This window comes from Bos mutus, chromosome 19 (genome assembly GCF_027580195.1).
Source record: "Bos mutus isolate GX-2022 chromosome 19, NWIPB_WYAK_1.1, whole genome shotgun sequence".
Classification (NCBI taxonomy): domain Eukaryota; kingdom Metazoa; phylum Chordata; class Mammalia; order Artiodactyla; family Bovidae; genus Bos; species Bos mutus.
This window is the reverse complement of record NC_091635.1, coordinates 32587662-32603215: the sequence shown is the minus strand read 5'-3', so window position 1 is coordinate 32603215 and position 15554 is coordinate 32587662. Positions and strand designations below refer to the sequence as shown.

Genomic DNA, 15554 nt, shown 5'->3' with positions numbered 1-15554 from the left:
TTATCAGTATTAAGAGTGACTTTGTGGAATCAGTGTTTACTTTATTCCTGATTATAGAATACAGTCATCTCAGGGCCAACCGTGGGTTCTGCATCTGGAGATGCAACCAACTGCAGATGGAGAGCTCAGCTCCAGAGGATTGACTGTGTATTATGGACCATATAATTCCCAATCATATATTTTGATTAAGGCTCTTAATAAAAGATGGCAAATAAATGTCATGCAGACATTTATAGCTATTTCCAGATCCTGTTATTTTGATCTCTGCACACTTATACTAGCAAAGCCATGATCAGCCTTAGTTTTTCTGAGTTTTGCACTTGAGGCAGCCACTGTCAGTCATTTGAAGTTACTGTTCCAGATAAAATCTATTTGTCAATACTCTTTCCTTTTTAGATTTATTATAGCCACTCACTGCTGGTTCACTAGCTATGTTTGGACTGTCAGTTTATTTCTGGGAAGCTTCAAAAACCCACCCCTTTCAGTCCATGTACTTCACGATCCTTCCAGTTCTCAATTTACTTCACTATCTTATAGTTTCATTAAGCTTAAGGTTTGATTAAACCTCTAATCTATAATCTCACTTAAACATAGTTGTTAAGTCATCATACTTCAAAAAAGTAATTGCACTATGACACTAAAATCATACACACAATATTTGGTATCTTTATGTTATTACGGAATTTTACCACAGTGAAAAATTAACCTAGATACACTCAGTGTTTGAAAACAAACATTTGATGAAGCACTTTCATGGCTCAAAGTTGAACTAGCTTTGGAGAGCCATTGTTTTTTGGTATAATAATTAGTTTTTAAATGCTTAATTTATTAGATGACAAGAAATCAGGCCCTTGCAAAATCTAGAAGAAATCACACTTTCTAACTTATGTGAATTAGCACTTGTAGTTCAATGAAATTAACAGTTTGTTCCCATTGCAATAGAGGTCCCCATTCATTTTTTTACTTCTGAATGATACCACTGTAGATCCTATTAACACCTGTACACTAAAATTCTTAGCATTTACTGCATGACATCTTATTGTACATTGTTTTTTATACTAGGGTTTTGTGAAAAATCATAAGATGGACCAGAGAAGTAGAGTTCTGTTGGTTTTTGCTTGTGCATATATGGCATACAACAACAGGAAAGAAAAAAAAATAACCTTTATAAAAGGAAAATTTCAAGCTACTTTTTTATCCCACATCTTTGAGTTAGCTTTTCAGAAAGATGTGACAAGTTTATCTGTACTTTAAATTTAGTGATTTGCAAAGTTTAGCATGCATCAGAATCACTTGAAGGGTCTATTACCACACAGATTGCTGGTCCGTACTCCCAGAATTACTGATTTTAGTGGGTCTGAGCTGAGATGGGGCCCGAGAACTTCATTTCTCACAAGCTCCATGTTGATCCTGGTATAGGGGGCCACACTTGGGGAATCACAGGCTTAAATGGTTCCTCAGTCTCCTGATATTATTACATAACCCATTTTTAGAAGTACAGAACTTAAGAGTTTCCCTCTTTCTATCCTTACCTCTATAGACTCTCATCTGGGGACTTCCCTGGTGGTTAAGACTCTGTGCTTCTACTACAGTTGGCGAGGGTTTGATCCTGGTAGGGGAACTAAGATCCCACGTGTTGTGCATAGTGGCCAAAAAGGGAAAAAAAAAAAGACTCATCTGAATTGGTTGGGAGGTTGTGAGGATAGAAGTGGGGTGATGGTCAGTTTGGGAGAGAGTAAATAAAGGAGAAGAATGCTACATTTCATTAACCAGGCATTTCCTAATGTTGAAAGAGGTTGATAAATAATTCAGCTCTTGCCATTAAAGAGCAGTTTAATTATTGTTACTGGACAAGTGTCAAGTCAGTCAATTCAATGTTTATATAGTGTGGGTATTCACAATTTAGAATTTTTTTTCCTTTATCTTAAATTATCTTGAATATAATTTACTATGTATTTGGTATTAGAAATAAGTGAGTTTTGTTTGTTTTCCAGTTTGGTCTTTGTTTAATGTAGAAATTTTCAGATTGATAATTAGGTTTATAATGCTGAGTTCCCCTCTCATGAAATTTGACTTCTGTCCTCTCAAAGGATCTCTCAGAAAAATACTACATAAAAATGATGCTTTTCTGATAGTCTGTTTAAGGGCAGTTGTATGCCTGTGTTTGGTCTTCTTAAGGGATTTACAGAGAATACTACAGTTGTCTTCATTGTATTATTTCCTTTTTTTCTTCCGGAAAGAAGGTAGTCAGGACTTGGGGAACTAACTTTTGTATCAGGAAAGTATTTCTCCTTAATTGAAATTTGAATCAATAAATTGTTTTTTGTATTGAATAACATGCCTAATTTTTTTCGTTATTGCTAAACTTGTTTACGTATCGCTAGATAAACAATAATTACCATTCAACATACTGAATAACAGCCCTTTTTTTTTCATGTTTGTTCTTAGTACACTCAGAAGAAGCCTTGTTTTTACTGGCAACCTGTTATTACCGCTCAGGAAAAGCATATAAAGCATATAGACTTTTGAAAGGACACAGTTGTACTACACCGCAATGTAAATACCTGCTTGCAAAATGTTGTGTTGATCTCAGCAAGTAAGTTTCTAAATCTTTTCTACCTAATTTTGTTCTACTTAACTGTAGAATTCTGGATAAAATTCTTCTGATGGATTAGACTCTGACTCCCTTTCTCCCCTCTTGGTAGTAGAGTTTTGTCTATTACAGTAACTTTTGAAATGCTGCTGCCTAGTATTTTGTTATGGAGAGATTTTATTGGTATGGTATAAATAGAATTTAAATCTGGAGAAACCTAAGTTGTAACTAATTCCTATGATTTTGTAAAATGATTGTAATAAGCCTGAAAACCTAACTTCCCAGTTCACCTGAGATTAATGCTGCCTTGTGTCTAGACCGTTGTATAATTAGTTATTTGCCCTTCAAAATCATTCTTTTGGGCAACCATTACTCCTTTTAAACAAGGGGACAGATTTAGGAGAACACTTCTTTGGTATATGACAGCTCAACCAAGTCAGCTGTCCATATTCTGAATCTGGAGGCAGCTAGAGATTTAGGTAGTTATGTTCTGTCAGACTTTTTTCTGTGCTGTGAAAAATGGAATAGTGGTAAAAGTGATTAAACAGATAACTGTAAAGCCTGTATATTTAGTTTATAGGTATACAGTCACAGGATTCAAATAAACCCCATTTACTTGATAGGTATACATTGAAAGGATATAAATAAACCCCATAAAGTCTCCATAGTCTGATAAGTATTTATTTGTCCAGTGTCTAATTGAAAACTTTTTAAATTACAGCTAAAATATATATATATAAAATTTCTGAGACATTTGCTATTGAATTACTTCTACTCCAAAGATTCTAATGTTGAATTCTTTAAAATATATTTATTTAATTTGCCAGTTTCTTAAGACAGTTCTTACCTTAGACTTTCTTATCCCATTTATAAATATTTATAGTTTTTAAAAAAATCCCACTGTTTCCCTACTTCAAGGAATAATAGAACTAAGAAGAACCACCAAATCTGTTAATGAAGCGCTGTTCATATTTTTCCCCCAGCGTAACAGTCTTCCATTTCTTTGGATGTGAGTAATGTGTATGTTGCTCAGACTAGATTTGTACATACAGACTAAAGGTAACTATTTCTGTTTTTAAAGGGTAAGACTGAAATTTTAAGATGGTAAATTCCCAATCTCCCAAATGATTCTTAATACATGTTTATTGCTATTCTAAAGGTACCATGAACTTTTTACTTTATCTACATGGTAAGAGGTACATTGGTAATGAAGAATGTCTTAACACACTGTGCTTTTTATATTGACTTTTTAAAAAATCTGTGAATGTGTGTTTTAAAGGCTTGCAGAAGGGGAACAGATCTTATCTGGTGGAGTGTTTAATAAGCAGAAAAGCCATGATGATATTGTTACTGAGTTTGGTGATTCAGCTTGCTTTACTCTTTCATTGTTGGGACATGTATATTGGTAAGTAAGAATGATTGAAATTGTCAGAAAATTGTTTCTAGTACTATAATGAATTACTACTCAGCGATAAAGAGGAACAAACTACTGATAAACATGATACTTTGGGTGGATTTCAAGAGCATCATGGCAAGTGAAAAAAAGCCAATTTCAAAAATTTACATATTCTGTGATAGCATTAATAGAACATTATTGTTATGACACAGTTACAGTGATAGAGACAGATCAGTGGTTCTCAGACGTGAGAGTTGGGGCAAGAGTACTGGGGCTGTAGAGAGGTAGCTAAAGGAGTTTGTTTGGGACTTTGGAACAGTTCTATATCCTGATTGTAGTGGTACTTACCCAAATATATACATGTGATAAAACTTCATAAAAACTATACACAAACAAATAAGTGCACGCAAAAACTGCTGAAATCCAAATTAAATCTGTGGTTTAGTTTACCGTATTATTGTGCTTAGTCACTCAGTCTTATCCGACTCTTTGCCACCCTATGGACTGCAGCCAGCCAGGCTCCTCTGTCCATGGGGATTCTACAGGCATGATATGGAGTGGTTTGCCTATCCCTTTTCCAGGGGATCTTCCCGACCCCAGGAATTGGACTGGAGTCTCCTGCATTGCAGATGGATTCTGTGCCAGCTGAGCTACCAGGGAAGCCCTTACTGTGTTATCCTACTGTCAATTTCCCAGATTTGATCATTGTACTATGGTTATGTTGAAAGCTGTTATTAAGGGAAGCTGGGTGTAGGGAATTCTGTACTATTTTTTCAACTTCTATGTGAGTCTAAAATTATATCAAAATAAAGTTAATAAAGAGAAGGTATTAAATCACAGAAATGCTGTATATATTACTAGTTATTTTATTTTTATTTTTTTAGTTTTCTTTTTTTTTTACTTTACAATATTGATTTGGTTTTGCCATACATCAGCATGAATCCGCCACGGGTGTACACGTGTTGCCAATCCTGAACCCCTCTCCCACCTCCCTCCCCATACCATCCCTCTGGGTCATCTCAGTGCACCAGCCCCAAGCTTCCTGTATCCTGCATCGAACCTGGACTGGCGATTCATTTCTTATATGTTATTATACATGTTTCAATGCCATTCTCCCAAATCATCCCCCCCTCCCTCTCCCACAGAGTCCAAAAGACTGTTCTATACATCTGTGTCTCTTTTGCTGTCTCGCATACAGGGTTGTCGTTACCATCTTTCTAAATTCCATATATTTGCGTTAGTATACTGTATTGGTGTTTTTACTAGTTATTTTAAAACAAGATCATTTGTTTAAAAGTTTTTGAAGGTACGTTTGTATCAGGTCCTAACCGTGAAGGAAGGTTTTTCCTCTTTTTCAGAGAAATAATTATTTTTATTTATCATAAAGATTAAAAGGTCAGGTATCCAATAGGGCACAACCCTGCTCCAAAAACTGGCTTTTCATTTCAACCATCATATTCCTGTTGTGACCAAAGTTGCACTCAGTAATTTAGAAACCTCCTTGTTATAGTTTTGAAGCTACAGCTTGTTATCTTTTATCTCCAGTACTTTGATATAGACATTTCATTGGTCTTTTTGTTTACAGTAACACATGAGACTTGCATCTTTAAGGCATGACTGATTCTGAGTCTAGTTCTTAGATTAACCTGTTTCTTCCAGTACCATTTAAATAGCTATTTTCAACCCAAATCCTTTGGAAAACTCCTTTCTGAGTTTTAGTTTTTAAAAAAATTGACCTAAAATTGGGACACTCCAGGCAGCTTAATTTTATTAAATCTTTCCCTCCTTTTGTCTCTCTATTGAGTAATTATAGGTCTGTCTCCCAGATGTGACTATTATAACTCCACATCTGGCTCCTTCCCCAATTTTTTTTTAATTGAAGGATAATTGCTTCACAGAATTTTCTTGTTTTCTGTCAAACCTCAACATGAATTAGCCATAGGTATACATATATCCCCTCTCTTTTGAATCTGCCTCCCCATCCCATCCCTCTAGCTTGATACAGAGCCCCTGTTTGAGTTTCCTGAGCCATACAGCAAATTCCCGTTGGCTGTCTATTTTACATATGGTAATGTACGTTTCCATGTTAGTCTCTCCATACATCTCACCTGCTCCTCCCCTCTCCCCATATCCGTAAGTCTGTTCTCTGTGTCTTTTTCTCCATTGCTGCCCTGCAAATAAATTCTTCAGTACCATTTTTATAGATTCTGTATATATGCATTAGTATATGATATTTATCTTTCTGACTTACTTACTCTTGTATAATAGGCTTTAGGTTCATCCACCTCATGAGAATTGACTCAAGAGTGTTCCTTTTTATGGCTGAGTAATATTCCATTGTGTGTATGTACACCACAACTTCTTTATCCATTTATCTGTCGATGGACATCTAGGTTGCCTCCATGTTCTAACTATTGTAAATAGTGCTGCATTGAACAATAGGATAAAAGTGTCTTTTTCAGTTTTGGTTTTCTCAGGGTATATGCCTAGGAGTGGGATTGCTGGGTCATATGGTGGTTTTGGAGAAGGAAATGGCAACCCACTCCAGTACTCTTGCCTGGAAAATTCCATGGACCGAGGAGCCTGGTAGGCTACAGTCCATAGGGTCGCAAAGAGTCAGACACAACTGAACAACTTCACTTCACTTCACTTCATGGTGGTTTTATTCCTAGTTTTTTAAGGAATCTCCATACCATCTTCCATAGTGGCTGTATCAATTTACATTGAATGTAATTTAAATATTTAATGTATCAATTTACATTCCCACCAACAGTGCAAGAGCGATCCCTTTTCTCCACACCCTCTCCAGCATTTATTGTTTGTAGACTTTTTGATGATGGCCTCCTTTCTGACCAGTGTGAGGTGATATCTCATTGTAGTTTTGATTTGCATTTCTCTAATAATGAGCGATGTTGAGCATCTTTCATGTGTTTGTTAGCCATCTGTATGTCTTCTTTGAAGAAATGTCTGTTTAGGTCTTTTCCCCACTTTTTGATTGGGTTGTTTATTTTTCTGGTGTTGAGTTATCCCAATTAACTTTTATATTATTTATACATACCAGTATCTATCTGTATGTGTGTGTGTGTATCTAATCTCTTCTTGGTAGACATTTTGTTCTACATTTATTTTATGGTCTATTAATCAGATCATGAGAAATCTAGTTTGCTATTCTCAGAAAGCTTATAATCAATTGTAAGAGAGCACATGAAAGATAAATAAATAGACAAACCATACTTAGTTATAGACATGGTGAGGGGCTGTATAACATAAGTTAGTTTTGGTATAATCTTCAAACATTGAGTTTTCACTGTATTTTTCTTTTCCTGGCCTTATATTAAAAGTTCCCAAGCATTCATTGTCCGCTTTCCACTCCTAATTTTTACTTTCCAAAAATACTCATATCTTTGTTTCCTGTTTTTAAGTTACCCTGCTATACATGGTAAATGAATATATCATTCTTGTTACAGTTATTTTCCCTTTAAGAAATTTCATCTAAGCAATCCTTAGATACAGACTTTGATAAAACTTACATTTTCTGAAAGTTTGTCTCCTTCCCCTGTTTCTTTCTGTGTCCATGTGTTTATTGGGTCAGATTAGACAAATCTGGGAAGCTAAATAAGCTTCAACTAGTGGTACTTTCTTGTCTTTATTACATCATTTATTCTAGTTTCTACTCACTTGCAAAATTTGAAAGTAAGGCACATTAATATATAGTTCCCCAAGGGGATCTTTTTTTCGTTTCTTTGATATATACTGACAGCACATAAACAGATTATGTGTTTTAACTGATAGTTTCATTTGAGGGTTGTTTAGTTCAATGCCATCTGGTCCTTTATAAAACCTCGGGGTTTTGGGAAAATTGCTGTATCTTAATTTTTTTCCTTTAGATAATGAAGAATTTCAGTCTTAAACCAGGTCAGTAGTATTTTTTAACCTGAAAGCTCTACAAGTCTTACTAACCCTCAATCTTGTCTTCTCTCCCATTTAAAAGCTAGGGAGGCCACAATGCTGTTCTAATAATTTCCAGATTGTTTCAAGTATACAGGGTCCTAAGAATGTTGTCCATGTTTTGAATGTAAGCCTTTATACACACAATTTAGAAACATGAATTTTCCTTTTTGTTAAGAGCTGCCACCTTTACTTTGTTAAAATATCTTCTCATTTAAATATGCTATATTTAAAGCATTTAAGTCACTTTCAAAATTACCACTGGGATTTATATTTAAAATCAAGAATAAGACAAATATTTGCGTGTTTCCCATGCTGCTGTTGCTGCTAAGTCGCTTCAGTCGTGTCCGACTCTGTGCGACCCCATAGACAGCAGCCGACCAGGCTCCGCCATCCCTGGGATTCTCCAGGCAAGAACACTGGAGTAGGTTGCCATTTCCTTTTCCAATGCATGAAAGTGAAAAGTGAAAGGGAAGTCGCTCAGTCGTGTCCGACTCTTCTCGACCCCATGGACTGCAGCCCACCAGGCTCCTCCATCCATGGGATTTTCCAGGCAAGAGTACTGGAGTGGGGTGCCATCGCCTTCTCCATATCGCCTCATTAACTGTAATGTCCAAAAGGAAATGAAAAGCAATTATAGTATCTAAGAAAGCAATGAGTGTTTGTTTGTTTTGTTAACATGCCTTTCAATTCATGTTCTATTTGCTTTCACCTGACTTTTGACTTGAAATACCCTAAATAATAGAGATTGGAGGATAGTAAGAAAGAGAAATTGATCATTTAAGGAAGAATTTAGAAGAGAATGCACAGAACTTACATAAGATTTACCTAATTTTCTGTAACAAATTTTCTTTGTAATAGATGTTTTAGGTTTTATAGCTTGTCTAATCTATTTGTTTGTCTTTACAGCAAGACAGATCGGCTTGCCAAAGGATCAGAATGTTACCAAAAGAGCCTTAGTTTAAATCCTTTCCTCTGGTCCCCCTTTGAATCATTATGTGAAATAGGTAAGTTTGTAGAGGTGGTTAGGGGAGGGTTCTCCCATTTCTTCTTCCCTTTTTTTCCCCCTGCTGAATTTTTGGAAAATGATACAAATTATATATCCACAAGACAAATATTTTTCAAAGCTAAAGGCTTTTAAACTTGAGAACAAGAAGTAAGGTAGAATCATGTTTCAGGAATAACGTGGCCTTTCTTGTGTCCTCAAGGAATGAATTGTGTTGTGAGTATAAAGTTAGCCAAAATAGCATTCTGGATAAGAAAAGAAATAAGTAAAATACCCAGAGACATGGATAATATGTGGTGGGGAGTTGTCATAGTATATATGCTCTAGGAGGCATGAAGGATCATTTTAAAATGTTGTGTCGATATACATTTAAGTGCTTAAAATTTTATTTTGATTTTTAGAAGGTTTCACCTCTCCACCCTCATTCCTTACCTTGAGCAAAATGAGGTCTAGTTGCTTTCTGCTTTAAAACACAGAAATCTGTACTTTCTTGTGATTTATTATATTTAAAGTCAGTTTCATTGTGGTTTAACTTATTTCCTAAATGTACAGCTTTATCTTTGATGTACACTTTTACAGTACACTGATGGATGAGCTTTTGGGAGTAAATCTGATTCACTGAAATAGATAGAACTTTAAAACTCTGGATAAGGCTTTATTTTTGCTGGCTTATGCTTTTTTTTTTTTTTTAATTTAACCTTCATTTCCTCAGAAGCAAACTTTTTTTTTCCCCCTTCACAGGTGAAAAGCCAGATCCTGACCAAACATTTAAATTAACGTCTTTACAGAACTTTAGCAGCTGTCTGCCCAACTCTTGCACAACACTAGTATCTAATCATAGTTTATCTCACAGACAGCCTGAGACAGTTCTTACAGAAACACCCCAGGACACAATTGTAAGTGTATTATACACTAGTGTTAAAAATATTGTGAAAATGAAAAATAGTGATCTGAGCTAAATAATGTATTGTAAATGACATGGTAGAAATTTTCTGTTTCAGGAATTAAACAGACTGAATTTAGAATCTTCCAATTCAAAGTACTCGTTGAATACAGATTCTTCAGTGTCTTATATTGATTCGGCTGTAATTTCACCAGATACTGTCCCTCTTGGAACAGGAACTTCCATATTATCTAAACAGGTTCAAAATAAACCAAAAACTGGTCGAAGTTTATTAGGAGGACCAGCTGCTCTTAGCCCATTAACCCCAAGGTAAGACAAATAAAAGATACTTTAAAATGTGCTGTAATATTAAATGATCTTAGAGTAATTCCTATATTAGTAATATAGATTAATATGAACAGCAACTTCTAAATCATTATGGAAATAGAGATATTTAATAAGTCAATAATGAGTCTATTCCATTTTCAGAAAATGAAGTAATAGAAATACAGTATCTGTGATAAGAATTTCGTATTAAGTGTTGGAGAAAATTTTTAAACTTAAGCATTCCTTATTCAGCTGTTGTATGCATTAAAAGATACTCTGTTTATGACTATGCGTCAGTGAATAGCAGTGAACCTTTTTAAAATGTTGGGATGTTTATAATCAGTAATAAATGGTTAAAGTGCTATATTCCAAAATGGAAAAGGATTGACACCTATCAATATATGAAGTGTTCTGTGAAATTTTTTAGAAAATATATATATATATGTATAAATACAGGAACCCAGGCCAGAGGATGCATTTCTAAAAGAATCAAAATAAAAAATTATATGCTAGGACAGACTGTGAATTGGGTCCCAGGGCCAGGAAATTACTTAAATAGTATGACCATGAGATTACAAAACTCATTGATTCCACAGATGCGTTCATTAGTCTCTAAGGATATTTTCTCTAATAGTGTCTAAATCACATAAATTCCAAGAATTTGAACTAATTTGATCATTTGGATCTTAGCTTTTACCAGCTACTCTTCTTTATTTCTAATAAATCTCCTGAGATCTGTAGTTACTGCTCAGTTTAGTTCCTTATTTGATTTTTTTTTTTTGTAATTTTAGTTTTGGTGGGTGGAATAGTCTATATTCACAGCTTATTTTTAATCTGCCCCTTAGATCCTCAATGCCCCCAAGACTGATTTGCCATTCTCTTCCTTTTAGACCTTCTAATTTAAGTATACTGCTGCTTTATATATGCCTTGATGACTTTTTGACACCTTGATTTCAACCTCTTCTCAGTTTTGGGATTTTGCCATTAGAAACCCCAAGTCCTGGAGATGGATCCTATTTACAAAACTACACTAATACATCTTCTGTAATTGACGTGCCACCCACCGGAGCCCCTTCAAAAAAGGTATTTTCCGTGTAAAATACAGTGAATTACTGTTGCCTTAGAGAAGTTATCTAAATGTGGAAGACGGTCATCATTATCGTAGCCTCCTGGTTATAGTAGGAAACACAAAGCTGGTTGCTCTTTTGACCACGTAAGTTTGTAACTCACAAGTGTAGTTTATTTCAGCATATAGCTAATTAAGCATATTCAGATTTTTACTTTTAAGTTCCTTTTTTTAAAAAACAAAATTAAGATGACCACTTTGAATGTAAATAAAGGAAATTATACCTGCCATGGTTTCTGCTTGTCCCCATCAGTATATTTGTTTTTTAGTTGTACTAATATTAACATGAAAAAAGATGACTCACATAAAGCTAGCTCTTTATGATAATAAAATTTTTATGGTGGATCTCAGGTGTGGAGTTAAAGTGTAGTAAAATGAAAAATATTTCATAGTATCTGTATAGTAAATACTGCAATAAGACTGCATTGCAACTGTGACTCTTTATAATGTTCTTTTACTGTCTGTGGCAGTAGAGGCCAAAATGAGGTTTATTTAAAATATATCTGTGGTGCAGGGTATCTTATGTGAGAATTAAATTAGGTTATATATGCAAATGCCTGTTGCTGTGCATAATGGATATTTAAGAAATGAAAGCTAAATGAGTCATACTGGTATGTGAATGACTGAGATAACCCTTTTACCCTCAGAGAAACATGTTTCTTCTTGTTTTGTTTTAACTCTTTTACTCCTGAACTTTAGCAAAGTTTTTTACATGATAGCTTCTTAATGAGTGATAATAGGAACTCCAAGAGTGGTAAACGTGGACTAAAAGTATTTAATACAGAGATTGTGTTTTAAACTGGATTTTTTTTAAGTTGGCAACTACCTGCTGTTGTATTATTATGAGAGTAACATATATGTGGAAATTAGTTTATTACAGTTATAAGAAGGCATAATAGGACAGTGGTTAGCATGCCAGGGGAAGTAGGCCAAAACCATGGGTCAGAGTAATTAAGGACAAGTTAGGTAGTGAACACATATATGATTTCATTGCCCAGTCTAAGCCTCTTCTGCCTCTGTTCTTTTACTCTATTACAAGACATTTCTGGAAAAGCTATATTTCCAGATCTGCCTGCAGTATCAACTAAAAATATCAACCAAGTAGTGAGTTCAGCAGATAGTTCTTTGTCAAATAAGGAAGGGCCAGAAAATAGGTGAAAATATTCAGTGGATAGTTATAGAGGAAAGAATATGACCAAGTGATAGATACAATTATTAAAGGGTTAAAATGACCATGCTCTCCTAGAGAAAGAGAGAGCTGCTAAGGAACTTAATTTAAAACAGTGGAAGAAAGAGGGGCCAGAAAATGAAGTGGTAGAACAAATAATCAAGATACTATACTAAATATTTTAGAAATTACACAAAGTTTCAGAAGGACGAGGCAGGTGGGCATGATGTTAAATGTTGAGAAGGCCAAAATAAGGCTTTCATATATGGTGAGAATGTAATTATTAGTGATTATTTATAATGTGCAATTTCAGAATTATATACAGTGACTATCACAGTAACTAATTTTTGGAGAAATTTATTTGGTAGTAAAATTTTTTTTTCAATATCCACTGACACAGAGATCACTTTATAAAAAAGTTAAGTGATGAAAATAAATAGAAATAAGGTGATAAATTAGAGAAGAGAGAAGGGGCAAGCACAGTCCAGAAGATTGAACACATCAAAAAGAAATACTAATTCCATGCAGTATTCTTAGAATTTGGAAAATAACCCAGTGATTTTCTTTTTTTAATCTACTAATCTGAATTACTCTAAGACTGTCTTTATTAAGTGCCAAAGAAGGGATATAAAATCTTACTGTATTATTTTTTATGTATACTAAATTAGATCGTAACTTTTGAGAATAGTAGCTGTCTTAAAATTTTTTAGCACTTAGCCCCAACTGGGAAAATTACATAATAAATGGCTTCTAGGAATCTTAAACCTTTCCTTGATAACTAAAGTCGAAAGATAAAAAGATAGTATAAGGGTAAAAATATTGAGCTTAATATGAGGAAATAGGATGATGTTCATTCTAATATATCAATAATTAATTAACCTAAAATGACATCAGTAATGACATTAATAGTTTGTGTTTTCAGATGACAGACAATATATAATATGAAATCTTGTATTGGGGAAATGTAGATGGGTACATCATGATGTCTTTTACCTCTCACAATGCAATTTATAATTCACAAACTTTAGACTTTTTGTGTTTTACAGTCTGTTGCCAGAATCGGCCAAACTGGAACAAAGTCTGTCTTCTCACAGAGTGGAAACAGTCGAGAGGTAACTCCAATTCTTGTTGCACAGACACAAAGTTCTGGCCCACAAACAAGGTATTTATTTAGTCTCATTATTTGATATTGTTTAGCTTTTCTTGTTGTGAAACAGTTCTTCGGTTTAGGCAGGTTGTTTTGACTGTTCCAAGAATTCTAGAATGACTATGTAAATTTTGAATATGTTAAATTTGTAATTTCCAACTTACTGAAAAAGGAAATTTAATTTTTGAGTATTACAATGCAAATCAAGACAAGAGTTAGCTAAAATACCTTTTTATTCTAATTGCCTCGTGAGTTTGTTTAAACTAGGTATTCTTAGCACTCCTCCAAAATAATTTTCCTTTTTTTTATGTAACCACCTCCAGTGATCAAGTACAGATAGATTATTTTCCCCTTCCCCTATTATGCATTTCTATAAGTAGCTCATAGTATGACTCTGCCGATAAATCTTCAAATGATGAATCCATTTCCACACAGAAATGGTGTTAAATAGGATTTCTTTTCCTATTCAAGGCCTCAAAAATAAATTATAGCTAATATATTAAGAGAAAGCTACAACTTTACCTCCTAAAATAGTGAACATGTACCATAAGTCTTAAAATAGGTACACATGTGCATATACCTTGACTATATAAAAGGCCTCAGTATTTCTAAAATGCCTGGCTGGTAAGTCTCATTATGAATGCCAGCTCTCGGGTAGGTGGCGATGATTGCCTAGGGCTCAGTGATAAGAAGGAGCCTGAGCCTCCTGCAGAGCACATTAATAGGCCAAATATATGTTAATCTTCAAGAATATATAAACATAATTTACTGAATTATGCATTTCATTTAAACAAATGTACTAACTGTAATACACATGAATTACATTAATTTTGCCTTCTTTGTATTACTAATTCCTTTTTATCTTCTTTTCTTAGTTGATGTATAGTTGATGTGTACCACTGTACCTTCTTTATTGCCTGTTTTAGTTTCCAACAGCAGCCCTAGCAAAGTACCACAAGCTGGGTGGCTTAAAACAACAGAAATTTATTCACTCACAGTTCTATCTGAAACCAGGGTATTGCTAGGGCCGTCACTAGGGGAGGATCCTTATCTCTTCCAGCTTCTGGTTGCCCGAGGCATTCCTTATTTTGTGGTAGGCAACTCAGTATTTCCCTGTCTCCACGTAGCCATCTTCCCTGTGTGCCTCTGTATTCAAATTTCCTTTTTCTTATTAGGACATCTGTCATATTGAATTAGTGCCCACCGTGATGACCTCATCTTAAGTTAATGACATCCACAAAGACCATATTTCCCAAAAAGTTCACATTAACAGTACTGGAGGTTAGGACTTCATCATATCCCTTTGGGAGACACAATTCAACCCATCAGATGAGATCAGATCAGTCGCTCAGTCGTGTCCGACTCTTCGCCACCCCATGAATTGCAGCACGCCAGGCCTCCCTGTCCATCACCAACTCCCGGAGTTCACTCAAACTCACGTCCATTGAGTCAGTGATGCCATCCAGCCATCTCAACCTCTGTCGTCCCCTTCTCCTCTTGCCCCCAGTCCCTCCCAGCATCAGAGTCTTTTCCAATGAGTCAACTCTTCGAATGAGGTGGCCAAAGTACTGGAGTTTCAGCTTTAGCATCATTCCTTCCAAAGAAATCCCAGGGCTGATCTCCTTCAGAATGGACTGGTTGGATCTCCTTGCAGTCCAAGGGACTCTCAGGAGTCTTCTCCAACACCACAGTTCAAAAGCATCAATTCTTCGGCGCTCAGCCTTCTTCACAGTCCAACTCTCACATCCATACATGACCACAGGAAAAACCATAGCCTTGACTAGACGAACCTTTGTTGGCAAGTAGTGTCTCTGCTTTTGAATATGCTATCTAGGTTGGTCATAACTTTTCCTTCCAAGAAGTAAGCATCTTTTAATTTCATGGCTGCAGTCACCATCTGTAGTGATTTTGGAGCCCAGAAAAATAAAGTCTGACACTGTTTCCACTGTTTCCCCATCTA

The 15554-nt window shown here is 35.2% G+C and overlaps 1 protein-coding gene across 7 annotated transcripts in view; it reads left to right on the top strand.

Moving 5' to 3' along the window:
* CDC27 (cell division cycle 27) overlaps positions 1 to 15554 on the top strand; it is a 58805-nt gene that overhangs the window by 18796 nt on the left and 24455 nt on the right. For 4 of the 7 annotated variants that reach the window (XM_070390019.1, XM_070390018.1, XM_005905339.2 and 1 more), the window contains exons 3-9: positions 2449 to 2596; positions 3873 to 3998; positions 8847 to 8944; positions 9685 to 9839; positions 9945 to 10156; positions 11122 to 11236; positions 13494 to 13609. In XM_070390019.1, coding sequence (XP_070246120.1) covers positions 2449 to 2596; positions 3873 to 3998; positions 8847 to 8944; positions 9685 to 9839; positions 9945 to 10156; positions 11122 to 11236; positions 13494 to 13609 — 970 coding nt within the window. Of the gene's footprint in view, positions 1 to 2448; positions 2597 to 3872; positions 3999 to 8846; positions 8945 to 9684; positions 9840 to 9944; positions 10157 to 11121; positions 11237 to 13475; positions 13610 to 15554 lie in introns of all 7 variants that reach the window. The other 3 variants (XM_070390017.1, XM_005905338.3, XM_070390016.1) reach the window with 1 other exon arrangement.